The sequence below is a fragment of the Phacochoerus africanus genome, chromosome 5, assembly GCF_016906955.1.
Source record: "Phacochoerus africanus isolate WHEZ1 chromosome 5, ROS_Pafr_v1, whole genome shotgun sequence".
In the NCBI taxonomy this organism is placed as follows: domain Eukaryota; kingdom Metazoa; phylum Chordata; class Mammalia; order Artiodactyla; family Suidae; genus Phacochoerus; species Phacochoerus africanus.
In genome coordinates, this window is record NC_062548.1 from 48,992,287 (window position 1) to 49,015,658 (window position 23,372).

General features: G+C 48.0%; 1 protein-coding gene across 8 annotated transcripts in view; it reads right to left on the reverse strand.

Annotated features, from left to right (window-relative positions):
• Window positions 1–3,067: 3,067 nt before the first annotated feature.
• BCL2L11 (BCL2 like 11) overlaps window positions 3,068–23,372 on the reverse strand; it is a 44,947-nt gene continuing 24,642 nt past the window's right edge. For 4 of the 8 annotated variants that reach the window (XM_047781206.1, XM_047781202.1, XM_047781205.1 and 1 more), the window contains 2 exons: window positions 20,358–20,467; window positions 3,068–7,518 (listed from right to left, as the gene is read on the reverse strand). In XM_047781206.1, coding sequence (XP_047637162.1) covers window positions 7,420–7,518; window positions 20,358–20,467 — 209 coding nt within the window. In that variant the 3' untranslated portion in view covers window positions 3,068–7,419. Of the gene's footprint in view, window positions 7,519–17,254; window positions 20,468–23,372 lie in introns of those variants that run through there. The other 4 variants (XM_047781207.1, XM_047781204.1, XR_007135043.1 and 1 more) reach the window with 3 other exon arrangements.

Below are 23,372 nucleotides of genomic sequence, written 5' to 3' on the forward strand. Positions count from 1 at the left end.
TCCCACGCAAGACCCCACCAAACTTTTCAAGACATTTAAACTAATTCCCAGATGCACTCGAAAAACAAAACGTGGACCAGCCAGGACAATCTCAGAAAGTAAGGGCAAGAAGTTGGAAACAAAACATTGTAGTAATTAGCAAAAAGTAGCTGCAACAAAAAGATGAATGGAAAACGGAAACACTCAATATGAGAATTGGTGGATGTCAAAGAGCCAGCTCAGGCCGGGGGGAAAAAGAGACAGTCTTGGCTGTCTAGGGGAGGAAAAAAATAACGTTAGATCCACAGCACATCATAGAAAAAATTCTGGGTGGACTAAAGATGAAAATGAACTGCAGTGTTATATGAATACCAGAAAATATACCTAAAATGGTGGCACGGGGAAGGGCTCTTAGAATACACACTGCAGAAACCTAAGTAACATGGATACATCTGACTTCTAAAATGGTGATAACTACATGAAAAACATCGCAGCCATTCAAAGACATGCAGTGAAATAAAACCAATGTTCAGGAAAAGATGTGTTCATGAATATTCACAGAAGCCTAATTTATCCTAGCCGGAACTGTAAGAGCCCAGGCGGTTCACTAAAGACAATGGAGAAGTCTGGTCGGTTCATGCAGTAGAAGACTACTCAGCCAAAAAAAAAGAGAAATTACTGATGATGGTATTATTCTGAGCAGCACAGAAGTCAGACATCAAAGACCGCATACTGCATGATCCCATTCAGACTATACTAATGAAAAACTGCCGGTGGAAAAAAATCAATCAAAACAGGTCACCCCTGGAGGCAGGCAGGGCAGGACTGATGAGGAAGGAGCATGAGGGAACTATCTGCAATAATGGTCATGATCTTTATCTCTTTTTTTGCTGTGCCCCCAGCATGTGCAAGTTCCCGGGCCAGGGACTGAACCTACACCACAGCAGTGACCCAAACCATAGCAGTGACAATGCAGGGTACTTAACTTGCTGGGCTACCAGGGAACTCCATACTTTTTGACAGGTATTTGGGTGACAGCTGTATCCTTGGTTAAGAATTAGCAACCACACGCTTAAGAGTTGTTATATGTAAATTTTCTATCAAAATTAAAAATTTATTAAAAATTAATGAATTGAATGTTCGGTATTGTCACTGCTGTAGCTTGGGTTCAATCCTCAGCCGGGGAACGTCCATGCTGTGGGCACGGCTAAAAAAAAAAAAAAAGGAAGTTGGAGTTCCTGTTGTGGCTCAGCAAAAACGAATCTGCCATGAGGACACAGGTTCGATCCCTGGCCTCGCTCAGTGGGTTAAGGATCTGGCGTTGCCGTGAGCTGTGGTGTAGGTCACAGGCATGGCTCGGATCTGGCATTGCTGTGGCTGTGATGTAGGGCAGCGGCTACAGCTCCCATTCAACCCCTACCCTGGGAACTGCCATATGCTGCAGATGCGGCCTGAAAAGACAAAACAAAATAAAATAATAAATAAAATTTAAAAAAATTTAATGAACCGTAAGTGATGTGCAGGCTGACGAATTTAGGGCAAAGATTGCTTGACCATGATTTCCTTGGAAATGCACCAGAGGTAAGATGGATAAACAGATAGATACATAATCAAGGAAATTTAATAACATGTGAAAGGTAGATTTGAGGTGGTGTGTGTATGGGAGTTCGCTGTACATTTCTGTATGTCTGAAAATCTTCAAATGTTGGGAAAAAAAGACCACAGAACTGAGGAAACATATTTGCAACATACAAGAGATTTTTACCCAGAACATATAAAGAGCTAATTACCAATAGGAAAAATAAAGACTCAACTGAAAGTAAGCCAAGGCCTTTAGGAAAAAGGCAGATGCCAACACTGCCTGAAAAGATCATACTTGTTGGACATGGGAAATTTGAATTCAGCCAACGGTGCCACCCTTCGCCCTCCAGGCTGGTATTGTCCTGCAGGTGGTTGGGAAGTAGAAGAGCTGGTTTGGCAGCATCTTGGGAGTCTATTGAAGCTGCCATCCCATCGCCCAGCATCTTTCCTGCAGGCTGGCAAGGGGAGAGCCAGGCAGCACACATGATGCAGAAATGCCATAGCAGGACAATAGGCAAGCTGCTTCTTCCTGCACTGGGTGGAATCACTGCGGAAAGATCTGTGACCTACTGCCCAGTCAGAACCACATACCGAGTTTACAGCATTTACAGAAAAGCAAAGTGCTGAACAACACACACACACACACACACACACACACATACACATGCCCCCATGCTGCAGAGAAAATGGGCTGGAAAAATTCAACCTCCTGCCTTGATGAGGAAGCAGTGTTGGCAATCTCAGAGCCAGAACCACCACTTGATTTGAAATAAAGAAATCTATCTGTACACACATGCATTGCTCACCTAATTAAAATGAAAAGCTAATATATACCACCAGTTTCAAACAAAGCCCAGCTGCTCCTGAACTTACCCAGCACTTACTTCAGAGTGAAAGTGGCAAATTATGCAACTCACTTAGGATTTTACAACCTCTATCCCCAAATCGGGCTCAGATTTCTGCTGTTCCTAAAACAAGTTCACACCCACTACGTAGCGTGGGCCCCTGAAACTCCCTGAGGTGAGTGAGGTGGCCGTGATCGGTTTACGCATGGGTCTAGGTCCCTGTCAATTCCCATCTATAGCCAGTGCTATAGATAAATGCTTTCTCCTAGAGTCAAACCAGACTCTCATCTTTTGGATTTCCTTCAAACTTGGAGATGAAGTGAGATGGCGTGGTATCTGCCATAGTCACTGATCAACGTGGTTCAGACCCATCACCAAATACCACCCCTTCCTAACCAGGTGCTGAGTGACACCTGACAACCTGGGTAGAACACTCTGCAGTCGTGCTCACCAGCCACTTCAAAACTTTAAAGAGTGGTTTGCTTGTACATACAGAGAATTGTCTTCAAGTCAGAATTCATGAAACCTGCGTGTGGGCCACACACACTCTGTGAGTGACAAGGGCTGAGTGTGACTCTATGGTATTTATGTAGGTGAATCACAGCCCTCCAAATGATTTCGGTTCTCTACCACTTGGTTAAACAAATCAAACAGCTCACCAAAACTAGTTGAAAGTTTTATTTATATAAAATTAAGAACATAAAAGATCGAGTTTCTTAAAAAAAATTTGCAGTTATTTACAGCAGTATTGCACAAGTAAAGTGGCAATTACCCTGTCAAAATTCATCAGTGCAAAACACAAGTAAGCCAGGGAAATTGCAATACAAATGCTACATATGCTGGGTCCTAGGAAACAAGTTAGTGATGAATCAGTATACAGACAGATCAGTGCTATTTATAAACGAGTACCTGACGAGTTCTGATACAGTAACTAGTGGTCACAGAACCTGGACAAAAAAACTTAGGAGAGTGTTGAAAGTCTGAAATTCCCAAACAAAAGTAGTCAAAGTTACTGAGCTCGCAGTTTGAGGCTGCTTTTTGCACACCACGCCGTTCAGAGCAGGACAGGAGTTACCCCAGCTGGTTTAGCGACACACACAGGTGGACACATCCACCCACAGGCACCAGGCTAAATTAGCCGGGAGGACAGACCTATGGACACAAAACTGCTAGGAAGGCTTTCACATCTTAACACCCAGACCAAAGGGCCCCCGTCCCACTGCCCCAAAGGCTTTGGAAAAGCAAGAGGAAGGCGCCACCCTGAAGAAGCAGGTGGGATCAAACGCAGAGGGACGGAGTGGTTCAGGGCTGGGGGTGTGGGGTGTACAATTAATTCCTAAAGACACACAGTTTAGTCTGCATCTCAAAGCACAGGAAGCCAAAGGGGGCAGGAGAAACTCAAGGACTCACCCACAAGGAGTTAGCGGTACAAGGTGGTCCTGAAGTCACTCAGGAAGCAGGGTCCTTGGGTCCCCCCCTGGGCCTTCATCCCAGCCCGCCCTGGCCATCGGCAAACTCACGGCAGCATCTCTGGGAGAGGATCTTCTCACATCTCTCAACACTGTGTGGTCAGGGGTAAATGTCCAATGGAAAAAGCTCTCCCTTGGCCAACGATACCACTTTGGTGGTTGTTTTAAGATGTGGCCTGGACGTCACAGCGTTTGCTTTCGTCTGGGGACGAAAGAAAGTCGCTGGAGAGTTCCAGAGTGGATTTTTGAGCCTGATGGATTTAGGGTCTCTGGGGAGGTGTCTAAACACACACACCTCACCGAGGGGATGGCAAACCTGACGAAGTGAAACCCATTTGACTGGAAACACCCGGAATCAGAGCTGAAGGGCCACGTTGGGGAGACCACGGAGCCTGCCGTGAGCTGACCAGTCACCACCTCAGAGTTAAAGCATTCCTGGGACAGCAGGGGTGAGGGGTCATGGGGAGCAACACCTTTTAGAACGTAAGACATTAAATAAGCCAGAAATAAATATACAACATTTCTACAAGTTACAGCATTATGGAACAGTAGGACACGTTACACAGAAAAAGAATCTACAATATTTACAATCCTCAATTCTGAAAAAGTTTAGTAAAAAAGTGATTTTTTTTTTTTTTTTTACTCCTTTATGCTGTACAAACATTTACATGAAAGGTAAAGGAAACAATAATTGCACACAGACGTTTGGCTCAGTTGATAAGTAAAATATGACTTCCTAATCTAATAAATAGTCAAAATATATACAATATTAAGAAGGGGAAACAGGAGAAAGTGGTAGTCCACTGTGTACAGTTTCTTTCCAATCAGAAGGAATCTTTTTACCTGGTTCTCCACACACCCCCCGCCGCCCCCCCAAAAGAACCCTTCAAAAATTCATTTCTAGGCAGGAGCCCAGGTCATTTGAAAATTCACTCAGGAAGTTAATTTTCTGTGTGTTTATTGCATTTCTGTGAAAAGTCACAGGACACTTTCTACAAACCTCACAAGAGACGAGGTGGTCAAGGCACAAAACCCGCATTAAGTTTCCAAAAAGGGATGGAGGCTTTTTTTGTTTTTTTTTTTGTTTTTTTTTCCTACAAAAAGTCTAAGAAAGATTCAAACTTAGGAAGTCAAAGGTACACCCACCGTGGGCATCCTTTCTCCAGGGAGGCATCCTGATAAACAGAAATGTACAGTACAGAGACATCCAGTCACCTCCCCTAGTCCTGGGCGACATCCTCTTAATACTTCTATAATTCCTGGAATCTCTTTTTTCTTCACTGGCTGCTTCCATGGCCAGCCCGGGGGCCTGGAGGCCACCGAGCCCAAGGTAAACCTGCACGTGGGCCAGGAACACCCGGCCCCCGGGGCCAAAGGAACAGAGTAAAGTGCTCCAGTCCGAGAGACTGGCATGAAAGTACGGGGATCCTGGGAGGGGTGCAGCCCAGAACCAAATACGTCTTTGGTGTATGTGTCCAGCAGACCCACGGCCGTGATCCTACCAACCGCCTCACAACCGCGTAGACTTGAGGATCCTACAGAGGGGTTCAAGACACGTCGAGGACACAAGCTGAGACTCAACACGGATTTAAAACAATTCGAGGCCCCAAGGAGATAGTTGGCGAAATGAAAATTTTTAAAAAAGAATATTTGGAGTCAAATATCGCTACCTAAAAAACAAGTATATATGCTATATATATATATGTGTGTGTATATATATATATATATATATATTTATATAAAATTAGGAAGATACAAAAATGGATGGATTTTTCCAACCCATAATGTGGAAACATTGGTCCTCGATGGGCCAAAAGCAAATACGATAGTTATTGGCACTGTTGACTCATTTTGAGAAATCATGTCTTTCTTTTAAAAAGCTGTTTGATAACGAGGTTCCAAAAACTGTAGGAGTTCTGGGGTTCACAGAATGATCACTTCCGCTCTTCCCACACTCTGTCTTTTTCAGGTCTCCCCAGTAGCCGAACTGCCTTTGAAGAGACCGACCCATTTAAGGGCTTCCATTCCCTGCCATCCTTACGGCAGGCTGGAGGGAGGGCACCCCCAAAAGCAGGGGATGGACTCAGGGGGCCTGACAAAACCCAGCTCTCCTGAGGGAAATGGAGCAAGTGACATGGACAGCTGTCAGAAGGCCAAGGGAGCATTTCAGACTTGTGCCCAATGGGGTTTTTTATGGGACGGCTGAAAGCAGAATTGAGTCTCTATTTCGAAGGGTGGCAACCAAGGGTTAGCCATCAAAGGCCAGGTGAACAGAGGTGGACGAAAAGCCAGGATGCTCAGGAAACTGCTGTCTGAAGCCCCGCCCACAGGCTGTGCCAACTGCCACCTCAGACACCTGCAGCTGGATGGGGCCACAGGTGGGCATGTGCACCACCTGGGACCTTGGGCTGAGTCCATCCTGTTACTTGGGGAAAGCCTGCATCTGGGAACACCAACAGCAAAGGGGACAAAATACTCTGTGTTATGGCCACGATGACCTCTTCAGAGCAATTCTAACTGACAAGCCCGTCAAAACCAAATGAAAACCAACACAGAGCACAACCCAGTGAGCAAGCTACCAGCTGCGCAGCACAAGTCAGGCTGTGTCAGATGCAGGCAGATGCTAACGTGTGTTCTGACCCAATCACTTCTTACAATGAAAATACCCTGGACCAAACATGTGCATCAGTGTCACCACAGGCTTAAGGAGCATCACCAAGAGAGAGGAGGAGAGACACAGGGAGAGAGAAATTTTGCTGCAGATGCAAGCGAATTTAAGGAGGTAAATATATATTTACAAAACGGGAGTGGCAGGCCAATACAGGCTGACCAGAGACCTTTGGCCCCTTCCATCAGTTCCATTTCAGAAGAATTTTTTGGTATTGATAATTAATGATTTTTTTTAAAAAAAGGCCCAAAGGCAATGGCAGGGAAGGGTGGGCCCCTCCACACTGCTCCCGTTTAAAAATGCTATACAGTGACCTCTAAAAATAAACTAAGGCAGCTTTATAAATTAGCTGGCTCAGTTTCCACTGGAGTCTTTACATAATCCTCTGAGAGGAGGCAAAAGGTTCTTAAAATTTTAGTACAAAAATCACTTGAGCTGGTTAAAAACTTTCCATTTCCTTTCTTTCCATTTCCTTTTTGAAAAACCTGTTCTTATCAAAGAAGGTGGGAAAGGAAAAAAAAAAAAAAAAACCCACACCCCATGTAAAACATCATTCTTGCATCAAATCCTGCTCTGGAGAACCATGATTTTGTACACAGTTTCAAAAAGAAAAAATCCTCCCTCATTTACATTCACCAGAAGCTTCCATTAGAAATTCTGCCATGGGGGTGATCAATAGACAAGGTCAGGTCCACATGCAGCTCAGTGTCCTCTGGGGACACACCAGCCGGCTGCCTGCCCCTCCGGCAAAGAACCGTGGGCTGCACCTCGAGGCACCGAGACACCACGGTGCTGGGCTCGTCGCCACAGTGCTGGGCTCGTTGGTCTGAACAAGCGAAATGTCTGCACACGTCCCGGCTCCGCAAGGAACCCGGCGTCACTGCATCCTCCACACCAGACGGGCGATGTAGCGTAACAGTCGTAAGATAACCATCTGAGGGTGGGCTTCGGCTGCTTGGTAATTATTCAGAAAGACCTGAAACAACAAAAGGAAAGTTGCTTACTTTCCAGCCACAACTTATTTTGAGGCGGGGTGGGGGTTGGGCGTAGGGGAGGGGGAAAATGCCCGTATTTAAGGCAACCACCAGTCCCATCCTAATAGCTATGGAGGTGCCCCTTAGAGGGCACCATGTCACCCAAATGCCAAGTCTTCCTGAGACCAAGAAGCAGAGTCCTTCCTCCCGCCCCTGCACAGGAAGACGTCAACCCATAAAGAGCAGGCGCACCAAATGATTTTCTTTCTTAAAGTGACCAAAAAGGATGCTTGGAAAACGCCAAGAGTCCCTGAATCTGTTCACCCTTCTGAAAACCAGTCTTCCACAGTGGATGCCACCACTGGCCAGAGTTGCCTGATCAGAAGCAGCATCTACCCTGGCAAGGGAACATGCCCACCACCTCCACACAGGTGCTGAAGAAAAGCCACCCCAAGCCCTGGAGGTGGGGTCCCAGGAAGAGGGCCCTGGAGCAGCCAGAGAAGGGAAAAAAGGAACCTATGCATAAGAGGTAAGCAGCTTCCTGACCAAATTACTGTCGTTCAAATGTTTCAGACGCCCTCATTGCAGGCGGCTGTAATTTATTTGAGAAACCAGCGATTTGGGGTAATTTGCCCCAAGAAGCTAAATAAAGTGGAGCACTGATGCATCACTGCGCCTCTGGCTGTGGGCGTGTGGCTCCACTGGGTAAACCACTGGCCCAGCACTGCGGCCAAGGTCACAGATACTGGCAGAGCTGACCCCAGGCCCCCTTCCACCGCAGAGTGGAGGTCAAAGAGTGACGAAAAATAGAAAAGGCCTGTTGGCCAGAGACCACCATAGGGTATGACAAGCCGAGAAACTGTTCAAAAGAGAACAGCCAGGTTATTTCAAGATCTCGGAGGCCCTGGGGTCTTTGAGTTCCAATCCATTTGGCAGATCAGTGCAGGGTGTAAACTCTGAAACAGTCAAAGCTGGTAATATCTGCCTCCATGAAGGGAGCTACAACCTGCTTCCCAGTTCAGGTCTGAAATCCACAGCCCAGACCAACTCTCTGCTCTGTCTGGAGTGCCCCACCAACCCCCTTCTTCCGCTGGGAGCTTGGGGGGTGCTTTCCCACCCGTGTCCCCGAACCACCGGCCGAGAGTCAGGCTAAGGACAGGCGTTCCCTTCTTAGACCCAAACCCTGCCCCCAGATGCCAGCTGCGAGTGGAAAGCCCTCTCGGCTGCTGTTTCCACGGTCCTCTAGGGCTGGCTGGACAGGATAGAATCATGATAAGGCCAGAGCACTTCCCTTGCTCCTTCCAGAACCAGACTGGAGGAAAGCGGCTTTATGTAAGCGATGCCTGCAGAGGCGCTCCGAAACCACAGTCTGTGATTTTTATCTGTTTGACACACAAGATTGCTTTGTTTTGATTTAACTTTCAAAATTACTTTGCTGCTTCTGGGTGAGAATAATTTCGGGGAAGGTTAATTTTAGTTGAGACTAATATTAACAGGTTGAAAGAGGCTTATTCAAAATAAAACCACGGCTTACTAAAATGAAGAAAAGCGTGCGTGGGGCTCAGCTAAACTATCACTTCAAGGTGGGAAATCTCAAGCCAACCAGTTGTTATGGCTGGGACTAGAGAACAGAGGCAAAACGACACCACAGGGGGATGGGGTTCACATGCTAGGGACAGACCCCAATGCTGATACTTAGCCAACTGCACATTCCGGAACTGATAGCGTCGGAGAGGAGGCACCTTCCATGCATCCTCTGAGGACAAGAGACAGAGAAATCTTCCCAAGTTTAGTTTGAGCTTCGCTTTTCATCTCACACGAGAAGAACATTGGGGTATGCAAAGATATGCGGGGGTGGAAGGGGAACGAAAGAAAAATCTGGCAAAAGAACACCCGATCCCTGGCAAGTGCAAGGATGCTGCAACATCTGAGTTAGTGAGGACACAGGGACGGCACACGTGACGACATGGCACACGCCGTTAAGCCAGCGAACAATTGCTTTTGGATGACATTCAACAGAGGAAGCCATTATCACTGGTGCCAAGAGCCGTGCCAGCCCAGAAAGCCCTTGACAGCTGGCACCGCCGGCCGGAGCCGCTGCTGGCTCAGCAGGTCTGGCAGACGCACTGCCCTCTGACCCCTGTACCAATCAGCTCCCGTGCAGGAGTCTGAGAGCCCCCGGTCTGCACCAGACGGTGCTGGGGTGGGGGTGGGGGGGGCAGCCCACGTCAGCCCAGCCAGCCCAGGACCTGGGGCTTCTGGCCTCCAAGACCATGAAAAAGACATTTCTGCTGTTTAAGCCCCTCTGTCCATGGTACCGTGCTCCAGCTGCCCTGGCCAACGAATACACCTGCTCATGCTCAACCAACCACTGCTCCTGATCCTCTGCCCTTTAAGTGAAAAACAACACTTCTTAGTCCAGAGTTACGTAATGCTGTTTTAGTCTAAATCATAAAAACACTTAAGAAAGATCTATTACAATGAGTCATTTGGGTAAAGAGATTATTAAAGAATGAAATGAGCTACTAGGCACAAATAATTTATGTGCGTCTCACACACACACACACACACACACACACACACACACGCATGCACGCACGCACGCACCCACGTGCGGTGTAGATCCTGCCCATGGGGAATTTTCACCTCCATGGTCTAGATCAGGAACTGCATTATCTGGGCTCACTGACTTTTATGGCCATCCTGATAGTCCACGCTCCTCTCGGGCGAGGGGCTCCTGCTCCACACCTGCCTGTGTCACAGGGAACGCCTGACCTCGAGCCTGTGTCTGCACCCAGGTCTCCCAGGCACCCCTGAGCCACCAGCACCACGTGCAGAAGAGCACGGCACAGTGCCCCCCACAGGGCGCCTACGGGGCCGCCATTGGTGGGAAGGGCCCAGGAGAAAGCCACAGCCGCTGCTCCTGGAGCAGGAGGCAGGCAGGTACAGGTTCCCACCTCACAGACAGAGAACACCCACACTTTACAGGGAAACCCAAGGCCTACAGCCAAACATAGTCCAGATGCTGGGGGGGTCCCTCCTGTCCAGAGCCACATGACAGCACTTCCTTCATGGAGCTCACACTCTGGTTTCAGACAGAGCCGTGCAAATGACCATGACTTTGTGACAAGGGCAACACCGAGGTAAAGAAAAGGAGAGAGAGGGTAGCATCTGCTGGGAGTGGGGTGGAGGGTGGGGGAGCCAGGGCAGGAGACAGGGCCGAGCCCCGGGCTGATTCTGAGGACAGAGAGTTACTGAAGGCATTGCAGGAGGAGAGGCAGGCCCTGCGCATGACAAGAAGCAAACAGCAGCCAGTTAATGAAAATTAAATTTATGGTGATTAAGTACTTGATTTTCCGCAAAAAACCAGAATGAAAAGCAATGTCACATTCCAGATCTATTCTGTCCAAGAGCAGGCCCATAAAGGTAGGTGATGGGGGATTCAGGTGCTCTGAGCTTCACTGGACAGACTCACTCTTCTTTGAAGCTTGGAGACAGTGTCAAGAGCATTCAGCAAGGAATCTGGAGCAATCACAGCTAGAAGGGGGTTGTGGCAAGGGACCACCCTAGAATGGGGAGCAGGGTCCAGCTGACTTACCAGGGCCAGGGAGCAGCCTGTGGGGCCTCCAAATGGGGTGGGACAGGGAAGCAGGCAATGGGACCAGCACCGGCCACCACCACCACGGCTTTAGCACTGGGACCAATTTCAAGTTGCACTTGAGACCACCTATCAAGTATCACGGAATTTTGAAGCCAAAATAATCACAGCAAAACATGCTCTCATGCCCCACCCAGGGAAGAAGGTGTGCGGGATGTGGGAGAGGCCTTGACCCCAGGCTGCCTAGGGGAATGGGTCAGGTTGACCCCGGCACGCCCGCAGAAGGCAGCTCTGACTGGGCTGCAGATAGAGACGTGCCTGGCCTCTGCCAAGTGAACCAGACACGCCAGGCTTTTGGACTTTGTGCGCCTGAACTTGGGGACGAGAAGAATCACCCACTCTCATGGGATGGACTGGGAGTCTGGGATTAGTAGATACAAACTATTGCATTTGGAGTGGATAAGCAGTGAGATTCTACTGTATATGTATAGCACAGGGAGCTATATCTAGTCACTTGTGATGAAACATGATGGAAGATAATGTGAAAAAAAAATGTGTATACATGTATATGTATGACTGGGTCACTTTGCTGTATAGCATAAATTGACAGAACATTTACATCAACTATAATTAAAAAAAAAAAAAGAAAAGCTAAATGAATCACTGTCACCGCTAAATAGAACAACTAGGCACGAACCTTTCAGTCTTTGCGACCCCGAGCCTGTGTGCCTCTCCTGCCGTTTCACAGATAGAGCTCGCAGAGCAAGGATCTGGAACTACCAAGTGACCCGAACAGCTCAGCTCAGCTATCAGCACAGTGGAGAACACACGCTCACAGATCCATGCTCCAAAGTGGGGCCAAAACTCCCTGGGCTGCGTGTCTCAGTAAGCACAACACACAGGCACGCTCAGTGCTGCTCCGGGGAGCTCACCATCCAAACCACGCAGTGCAATAAAAAATAAAGGCTAAGAAAGACCACAGATAACATTAAGAAAAAAGTTCCCTTGTAGGAACTAGGGCTGAGATTTTCCGCAAGAGAGCCGCAGTTCAGGTTAGAGTTTCCTGGAAGTCAAGGTAACAAGGGAAACAGAACACTACCTTTGTTGTCTTACCAAAAAGAGCCCAACACCAAACTCTGGGAGACAAACCAAAAAGCAAGGCATACCTACAGAACTGAGACTTGGAGTAATTTTTAAGACTTGTTCAAAAACTGGTTTCTTACCGAACTTCAACACGGAATGACCAGGATGTTCTCAACTTTTTATTAATGAAGATTTACCTCTAAGTGGGAACACATTACAGGGGACTGCATTCTGGGTTCTGAGACCAAGAAGGACTCTGGGAGAGAAAGAACCTCTGCTCCAGTTTGGGCAAGGCAGAATGTGGTGTCTGTCTGGATGGTGTTTGCCCTCCCCACCCCTCCGGGTGGGGGCTATCACAGCATCTTCCAGAATGATGACGAGTGCTGCCATAATCACAGGTGACAGGGTGAGGCGAGGGACAGCGTGGCCCTCGTGGGTGATGGAAGACCACTTCTACCCATTCGTAACCTGTCACGCTCAATGTTAGCTTAAATGACAAGGAGCAACAAAGGTCACAGAAGAACAGGGCCTGCGTGTGACAACTCAATGTGGCGATCTCCAGGAGGAGCCGGCCTCTCTCCACTTTAAACCAAGAACCACAGTCACAGGGCATCTCAGCTCAGATGTCAGTGCAGGTCCCAATCCGCGGCTGTTCCCAGGTGTCAGACCAATGCTGCTGCCATGCTGCCTAAAGACCAAATTCACTTTCTATTTATCACCAAGGCAGCATAGACATTTGCATAGCTGGTGCCTTACATGCCTTGATGTCAACACAGCTGTGGAAAGGGAGCTGGGGAGCCCCTCAGCCGGATGTGGCACACCTCCCCTCCAGCCCCAAGCACCAGGGGTGAGATCCCTCTCCCACAGCATTCGACAAAGTCCCCTTACACTGGTGATGTGATCCCCAAACGGCACAGAAAAACTCCATTGCACGAACCCCACTTCCCTCCCATTTTCAATACATCATTTCAAAGAACCTATTATAGGTAAGGTGTTTGGGAGGACGCACAATCTCTCCCCCATTAAGCTGGCACACACTGGATTTTCTTAGTACCATAACCAAGTGGATCTCTAGATAACTGCTCAGCCCTCAGGTCCAGGGCCCAGGATGGCTGAAATGAAGAACCCTGGCCCATGACCTGTGAGGTGTGTCACTATGCTCTGGCCAATCATAAGGGAAGCTGAAGTGAGGGCTCTTACATCTCCTGTTCCAGGCTCCATGAGATGCAGTATCAGATTCAGAGCCAAGAACACAGCGTTCTGAAATGCCCCAGCCTTCCGATGCAAAAAATGCTAATGAGATGTAAGCACTTTAACCACAACTCAAACCTCTCTGCTTTGGCTCAGCTGGGAGAAGTCTAGCAGAGAATGATGCGAGAGGCTTCTTATTTCTGTATGTCGGCCGGAGGGCCAAGCCTCAAGTGCATCTTCATTTCCTCCTCAAGAGATTAAAAAAGCCCCACTTAGACCTCTCTGAAGTCCCCCTCCAAGCACCTGCACCTCCGCAGGGTTACGTGTTAATGGCCTCTGGTCCCCCAAGGGCCAGGCAGCCGTGCAGGTGTGGCCACCTGCCACAGCCCGATGGCACCCTCGGGGGCAGTGTGAACACACAACCACATCCAGCTTGGCCAGCCATTCACACACACACCAGGGCCTCAACTTCAGCTCTCATTTGCATAACCCAGACAGACACAGCGTGTCAGGGGTCTGACACACACACACACACACACACACACACACACACACGCTTCCTTTAACAAGCAGGATATTCAGCAGACAGGTAAACAAAGTTACTAGCATCTCTCTCAACTGTGAAGACCAATTCAGAAGTGTTTCAATTATAGTTCAAAGTGAAAGAAAACAGAATGACAGTGACAAGGGATGAAAGGATTTCCTAGGTCCATCTCTAAATGCTTTAGTTTCATCATCACTACATCCCCAGCAGACTGACTGGAAATGGGGAGCCTGAAGGTGAACGGATGGGGTGCAGAGTCAGGGTTCAAGGTCTGAGCCTGCACTTGTCTGGGAGCTCCATCTTCCTGCAAGATCACACTTCCTCCTCCACAAGTCATGCAAGGCCCTGGTCCAATAAACCACGACCTGCAGCTGCTGTCTCCATGGAGACAATCTGAACCCTAGGCTCTCGGGAAGGTTTCAGGGACAAGTCACAGGAGCTGATGTCACAGGAAGGATGGCTCTTCTCTCACAGGCTCTGGCGTCTCCGTGACGGGGTCCTTCTTTTCACCTTCTTGGTGGTACGGAAATGGCAAGCATAAGACAGGTGTGCCAGACTCCTAAAACCACAACTGCCCCATCTGACTCCAAGGAAAACACTTGCTCCACCTGGAAACTGTGTTACGAGCTAAATGGTAGGTGCCAATGTATTCATCCAACTCCTAACTGTCTTTGCTCTGAAAACTGCCCTTCTATCAACTGGTGTGAGTCCTGAATCCTGAGTCCTGAGACAGGGTGGGTCTGGTTTTCAATCAAATGTCTGATACACAGACTTTTCATTATTCTTTTCTCAGACAGTGACGGAAAGCATCTTATTTGCTTGAATTCCAACATTTGATCCACTAAGGCCTAAAAAGAGAACTGTCTGAGAACACGTGCCTCTGGTTCAGGCGATCACCAAACAAGCTGCATCTCCGACCCTCTCTGTCCACTTACAGAAGAATCTCTACAGAAAAATATCACTTTTAAAAAGGAGAACCAAACAGCACAGGGACTTTCACTGGGAAAGACAACACAGACTTCAAGTTCACATACAGCAGAGGTGACCCGTGAACAACACGGTTTAGAACCGCAGAGGCCCACTTAGAGATAGATTTCTTTTTTTTTTTTCAATACAGTACCTGTGTTTTCATTTTACAGATCGTTAATTTGGCTAAGTGTGGGGAAATGTTGGATTAGAGACACAACACGTGGAATTGAAAGAACTGGGGTTGAACAGACTTGTGGTTGTCGGGGGAGGGTCTGGAAGTCTGGGGTCAGTAGATGCAAACTACTCCACTTAGACTGGACAGACAATAAGGTCTTAGTGTACAGCACAGGAAACCATATCCAGTCTCCTTGGACAGACCATGATGGAAAAGAATATTAAAAAAGAATGTGTGTATGTGTATATATATGACTGAGTCACTTTGCCACACAGCAGAAATTGACACAACACTGTACATCAATTACGTCTTAATAAAAAAATATTTTTAAAAGCCGCAAACACAAAGAACTAGGGGCTGAGTCCTGAGTTTATCCGAACTCTTTCAGCTTCCTGCCGTGGGTGAGTCATTTATCAATTCCTTTGTTTTGAGGCAGAGAGAACAGAGCGTGGATTTTCAACTGCAGAGGGAGTTGGCACCCCTAACCCCCTTCCAATAAGGCTCGACTTATATGAAAACACTAACATGCTGATACTCCAATTAAACTGTGGTTTCCCTCAAAACCAGCCTGTAAGACACCCTTTCTTCTCTGCTTTCTCTGGTTCAGGGCTCCACTTCCTCCTACACAGAGATGGGTCAATTCATGCCTGCACATGCCCAGGACAGAAGCAGGAGGTAGGCAGTGGGAACAAAAGATACACTGTTTCTTGAGATCAAATAATAAAAGAGTTTTCACCTCCTTCTTGGCCCATCCAGAGACCTGTCATGGCCTTATGTGCTGCTGTCCACTTCCACTAGGACATCCCCAAGTCACAGCTAACCAAGAGCAGCTAACCTGCGCACAGAGCAACTCAGGCTGGACGATCAGACAGCAAGGCAAGGTGACTCATCCTAGCCTCCATATTGGGGGGTGGGGCATAGTGGTTAGAGAATGGGGTTAATCACCCCAAGAGCACATCCTTTTGTGTTCTGAAGGGCCTGGCACCCCCTTGCACAGCCTCAGACTGCAATCCCACCCAGCGTCAAGAATCCCACCCAAATGGACACCATCTAGAGAACCAGCGGTGAGCACACAACACCCCAGGCCTCCAGGGGACCAGGGCCCAGCCCTGCCCACCCGCCCTCCAGCACATGAAGCTGGGACTTGTACTCATGCTACTTCTGAGCTGTGAAAACCACCAGCAGAGGCCTTCAAGGACGCAGGGAAAGCCAGCTGCCTGTGGGGAGGCCCCCAGCCCCCTCCCTCACAGAGCTGGACACAGGGCGCCGTGGGAGCTGGGACCCCCTGGGGCTGCAGGCCGTCCAGTGTGCATCCCAGGGTTCCAGCACCCTCTGGGCCTGGGGTTCTATCCTACAACATGTTCTATGGGAGCCTGGGCTGCCGAGGCACTTTCATGCCTAATGACGTGGTGGAATGGCAGCCGGGGGGCTGCCATTGGCCAAATCTGTGACAATTTCAGCATCATATCCAGTATTGAGAGTAAAACATAAAACCCACTGAATGAAACAGGGGCCCATGGACTTAAGTTGGTAAGTGAAGTAAACTTAGAGGAGTGACAGGAAAGTTCTTTCACACACACTTTCCTTCCATCCCCGAGGGCAAAAGTACCAACTTGGTGGTGGTGGACACCACCTCTGACCAGAGTCCCTGACACACTGTGCCTCAGGAGACAATGCCCTGAGGACGCAATGTCACACTGTCAGGACAACTGGCAAAGTCTGCACAGGTACAGATGCCACATCAGTAGTGTAACTGTTAATTCCCACCTCGATCATTATGCTGCAGTTACACAGGATATACACTTACTCTTACAAAGTGCACACTGATGAATTTAACAGTAAAGGAATCCTGTGCCTGCAACTTATTTTCGAACAGTTCAGAAAAGAGTTTGCACACAGGTGGGTGTCAGGAGGGAGACCAGGAAAGCAAACGTGGGGTGATATTCACAGCAGGGAACTGGGGTGACAGATACAAAAGGGGTCTTTGTACCATCCCTGAAACTTTGGTTTAAGTCTGTAATGACTTCAAAACCAAGTTACAAAAACACAGCAGACTTGGAGCAGTAAAACTCCCATCAGGGCGAGGGCGGGTGGCCCTGCCCTGGCCGGGCGGTTTGGGGCAAGGATGCTAAATCACGAGAGGACAGGGAAACATGCACCAGGGGACTCTGTGCTCACCTGGGCCTCTGTCACCTCCTGCTTCAAGGATTCAGCCTCCATGGCTCCGTCTCACACGCTTCCCCACCGCCCGCAAGCGCACTGAACACATGACAACTACACGACAACTTCCTCTATTGTTCTAACTGGAAAAACGGGAAAATATCCTGTCAGGCTTCGCAAGGCTCATGGCAACAAACGACCAAGACTTTACAAAAGGTACTGTGGGGGCATGAAGCCAGCGGAGACCCCCAGCATTTCAGAGGCTGTGACCCACACAGTGTGGTGGACTCCGCTGGCCAAGAAGCGACCCCTCCCGGGGCAGACAGCTTGTAACTTGAAAGCTAACTGCCTCCCATTTCCTCCCCAGACACTCAAGAGTGGCCCATCAGTGTGACTGCAGATAACAGATGGTTTTGAATCTGACATCTCTCAAAGTGGGCATCACTGTGTCACTGTTCCCAGGTACTGTCTGCTGCTTTGAACTGGCTATTTAGGAGACCCAGGTATGTTGGTTTTGTTTCAGAAAAGTCAGGTTATAGGCTGTCCCTACTCCTCCCCCATTACTCCAGCCTTTTTAGAAAGGCTGGTAAGTGACTCGAGATGGCATTTTTGCACTGATCCATTTTTCTTTTTTTTGAGAAATGCCAACTAAGGTTCACGAGTGCAAACTATTGCAAAATACTGCAATGAGACGGACATATTTCTTTTGCCAAAAGCATTGAGAACAAATAGCTTACATCTCATTTGAAAAAAGAGCTATGACCTCCCCAACATGAAACTGGGAGAGGGCTGGGGAGGGAGAGTGTGACCTGTCAGGGGTGGTTTTCCCACCTTCAATGGAGACGCAGGGTAATGAACCCAACGCCATGGCCCAGGACTCCTCTGTACACGGCCAGCACTGTCCACCACCTTGACAGCCCATGTGAGGGGATGGCTGTGGGCTTGGCTAGGCTCCAAGCGCCACGCCACCCTAGCCAGTCTGGTCACTGATGACCACACAGGGCCACCACGAGACACATCAACCAGACCCATCTGCACAGGCTTAGGGGAAAGCTTTGTAGAGCCGTTGATATTTCGTGTATATTTAAAGAGAAAATTGTTCAAAACATCTTCAAACACATCTGGCTCTCTGGCCAAAGGCTGTGATCCAATCCCTGAGGACAGCTCCATGGTGGCTTATGTCGGTGCCCTGAACTCTTGGATTCCGAAGGCACCAAGGGCCCACAGCGTCTCCTCTCCTGGGGAGTCCCAGCCAAGTCAGACCTGGCCCTGAGGGTGGCTACCACCCCCTCAGAGATGGGGAAGGCAGCAGGCCCAGCATGCTGGTCAGTTCATGGCCCAGGCTCACCCCCGAGGGGCTGCCACACCCATCAGAAGGGACCTCTTCCTGCTGAACTTGCATGTATTCAGCCCACCTGTGTCTTCCCCACCTTGCCATGAGGACCAACATCCTGAATATCCTGATCAATCTCTCCTAGTCCAGCAGGAAGCTGTGTTTTCACACACACAGCAACCCTGAGGTCCCATCAGAGAAGCCAAGGCAGAGGAACCAGGGGGACAGTGACTTTGGTGGCAAATTACAAAACAAACCAACCTTGCAAAAACCAGGATCATTTTAGATCTAGGCTGAGAGGGGATTTATATTGTATGACTAGGTCCCTATCAGGTGTGGGATGCCAGACATTCTGCTAGCTAGAGACACAGCATCACAAGAAATTCCGCAGCCCATTCATCAATGTGACACCTCCCAATTAATGACAATCATACTTTAGCACCTTTCCCATCAAACACTCACATATGCCCCCCCACAAAATGTAGAAAAAGGATTGGGGGTGGGGGGGGCGGATTCTCAAAGTCCCAAACTAACCCCTGTATGGCGATTCTATACTGAAGAAATGAAAGACCTTCTTGTGATGGGAAAATGTCTCCATGTATGTTCAATGCTTACAAGGTACTATATACAGACAAGGAAACAAGACTGAAAGCAATCTACAGGCAACATCCACTTACTAAGCCATAGCCACCCACAAACAAGACAGACATTTAAAGCAGAACAGAAATACTGGGCTGTCCTAAGCATGAACTCATCCAGAAGAAAAAGGTAACTTAAAAAAAAAAAAATCTTTACCAGGTATTGCTATGAAACAACAGTGTTTGGGAAAAGAGCAATCAGATGAGAAGTAACACAGTAAAAAAGAATGATGGGAGTCATTTTCCTACAGGATAAGATTTAAGCATCTGCCTTCTGGATAAAGCAACATAAAAATCTTCATATGTGGTTGTTAGGAAAAAGGCAAGCAAGCCTGAATCCCATTCTATCACACGTTTGCTGATGTACCTCTTAGGACAGCCATCACACACAGTCCCAAGAGCCTACCTCCACACATTTTAAAGTGTCTTCCATGACAGAAAGGTACCTAAAGGGTAATGTAGATCCCAATGGGCAAAACAAAAAGAACACACACTGGGTCTGCAGACTAAGACCTAAGGCTGAATTTTTTTTTTTTTTTAAACCAACAGCACATCTAAAAAATTCCAGTGGCAGTCAATTTGGGGGGGGGGTAGAGTTTTTATACCCCAAATTAGAGGCTATTAATTATTGGCCTCATCTATTTCAATAAAGGGACACCAAGCACAGTAGTGGCAGCTGGGAGGAAGAAGGCTCTCCTGCTCTTCCTGGCAAGTCGCAGGGCACATTTCCCTTTGGCTGAGTGAAGATGCAAATTTAACTTTGTCTTCAACTTTGACCCAAACTGCCTCAAAGGAGGGCAGAAACCCATGATGGCTTGAAGCCTCTGTCAATATTTTTGTGGGACTATTTCAAAGTGTATAAAGAATCCCTTTGGTGAACACGGAGGGTTTAATTAAGGTTTTCGCTCCTAAAATCCTGTCGCCAGCCTCCTAACCATATCCCCTCCACCTGCCACCACTGAAATTCAGCCACGAAACAAACTGGACATGGTGGAGGAGGAAGAGTGGCAGTGGCACACAAGTACTAGCTCTCATTTCCAGAATAAGCTCCAAACTACAACCAGTCTCCTTTGCGATTTTGTTCTTTTTTTAAAATGGCAGGGGGAGGGAGGGTGTGAGGGGAAAAGAGGGGTAAAGAAAACAGCATTACCCTCCTTGGGTAATATGCATTAAATTCGTCTCCAATACGCCGTAACTCCTGCGCAATCCATATCTCCGGGCGCATATCTGCAGGTTCAGCCTGAGACTGCCTCATGGAAGCTGCATCAGAACAAACAGAACAAAAATCACATTGTTTTCCATCAGTCATTCAGAAAGCCCACAAGGTCAGTTTCTAGAGGCAAGCCCATCTCATACACACTTTCATGTTTGGGGACACCCCCTAACTTCGAGGGCTACAATAATGCATGAAAGGTTATTCTGCTCTGTAACTTCGCTTCCAGAAGGGAGGGATAGAGGCTAATTTCCTTTTCCACCACCAGAGATTCCAAACTGCCAAATTTAAAAACATCCCAGCTACAGAAGGATATACTTCCATTTCAGGAAGGCAAATGAACACAAAAATGGTACCATCAACGTGGTCCCCCAAACACCCCGAAATAAAGGAGAACATAACAGTTTCGGTTTTTCCTAAAATAACTATATTTTGATCATAAGGGAAGGTAAAATTCCTAGGAACACTTTAACAGCCTGCAGGAGTATTAGATGCAATGTCTGTCCTATTCAAAGTAAGTGAAAACCCCATGAGTTAGTGATGGGACCGGCCAGTCAGCACAAGCGCCCCCCGTGGGGCCAAATTAAAGCGTAATTGCATGTTTTGTCTGGATATTAAATGCAGCCAATAGAGATGGCCTCAAGTCTGCAAACACCACATGGGGAGAGGAAATGTTTTGCGTGTAAGAGCAGAGGCATTTTTGAAAGGAGAAAAAGCAGGGAGGTTGGCCCTTTCATTAAGCTGTCATTGCCATCCACACCCAGGGCATTCAGCCACTGGTTAATGAGCCCATTTCAAAGCCACGTGACGGCCAATAAAAACAGAGCACAAACATCTGAGTGGTCCAAAGATCCCAAGGAGCATCAGGAGGACGGGATTCTCCACGACCCACGAGGAAACGTGTTCTCCATGCTCAGAGAACAGCTCGGTAACACAGCTAACGGGAAAAAGAGATGAGATTCTTGGATTTCAACTGCTATTCACACGTGGCTTATGCCAACTTTCTGTTAAAAGGAACACACTGCACTAGCAATTAAACACACATGTTAGGTTTTAACCACAGTAAGCTATGTAAAAACCTATGGTCATCAGATGCTGCCATAACATGACATAACATAGCCTCCTGTTTTAGAGTTTTGTAAAACAAAACAAAACAAAACTTTTTTTGGCATTTGGAGTTTTTATTTGTTATCGATAAAAGCGATGCTGGTTCCGAGCACCCACAAGTGAGTCCTTTTTCGAGTTTTTAACCCAGTCTTCTCAAACCTCTTGCCCCAAATTTCTCTGTCCCCAGGGTACTGAACAACGACTCCACGAAGGCTGAGAGAGGCAGGGCACCCTGTGTGTGGGAACGAACAAGGAAGGACATGTGGATCCACTCTGGAATTATCCGTGCTGGGAATGAGACAGAGGGAAGGTTCCTACAGAGCACCATGCCGAGGATGGGAAACTCAGGAAAAGGCAGGCATGTGCCCTGAACACCCCCCAACCGCAGAGAAAACCATCTCAGCTGTGCCTTTGTCACAGGGACAGTTCTATCGCTACTCCGCAGAAGCCTATGAAATAGGGTAAATTTTTTGTTTGTTTGTTTGTTTTGCTTTTTAGGGCCGCATCTGTGGCATATGGAGTTCCCAGGCTAGGGGTCTAATAGGAACTACAACCTCTGGCCTATGCCACAGCCACAGCAATGCCAGATCTGGGCCACGTCTGTGACCTACACCACAGTTCATGGCAACGCCGCATCCTTAACCCACTGAGCGAGGCCGGGGATTGAACCAACAACTTCATGGTTCATAGTCAGATTCATTTCTACTGTGCCACAACGGGAACTCCAATAGGGTAAATTTTAAATGGCTACACTGGCAGACAACATAATTTCAGGGTCCATGTGATGCCAGGTGGTGATGTAACTGTTACACACCCCACTCCTAGTTTGAAGCTCTTTAAATACTCTCTCACAGGTACCAAATCGTTACTATCTTTTCACAGTATCAGCAACCAAGGGCTCTCTCTGTCCCTGCTATAAACTGTTTGAAGCGATTAACAAGTTAAGTCATCCTGGACGTTCCCTGGTGGCACAGCAGGTTAAGGGTCCAGCATTGCCATAGCTATGGCACAGGTTGGATCCCTGGCCCTGGACATTCCATGTGCCACAGGTATGGCCAAATAAATAAAAACAAACCCCCTAAAAACCCAAAACAAAGTTAAGTCACACACCCAGGCCTGTAGAGTTCTCTCATCCAATCCTCCAATGGCCTCCCTGAGGGACGCACCCTTAGATGAGGTGACTGGATCAGCACGCAGGGTGCCCCGAGGCCGCTCACAGCCAGATCACCCACCTCTCCCGGGCTCCAGGGACCCTCTCATTTCTCACTACACATGGCTCTCTCTGAGAGAACACATCTGCCTTCAATCCTAGAATCAGAAATGAAGAAAATGCCAAGTATCCAAAGAAAATCTGTGAAATCTAGGCTGCATGTTTTACAAAGATGACAGGCTGGTAAAAACTGCTGGCAAGTCACCCAAAGTTTAGTAAAACTGACTTACCGGACAAATATGAATGTCCACAAGCCAGACACTGTTTCAGGAGATGTTCTGAGTACAGCAACCTGGGGGGCCAGGCCCTGCCCCCATGAGCTTACCCTCCTAGGCATTAAATGCTAAACATCCACTAAATGCTCTGGACAAAAATACTTATACTTCATATTCTTGTAACAAAAAACAGAGCTAACTCCCTCCAACCTGTAGATGAACCTACTGAACCCTGTTCAACATCCTCACTAATGGGGGTAGTTGAGAAGGTTCTGCCTGGCTCAAGCTCAGGCTAGCGGCCAGAAGCACCACCCTGGATGCCGGTCCGCGGCAGAATCTGGCTCTATCAAAGGGAGAACCTAGCGAATGCATCAACCTGACCAGCAGCTGAGGAGACGTGGAACCTTGGGGACCCAAACT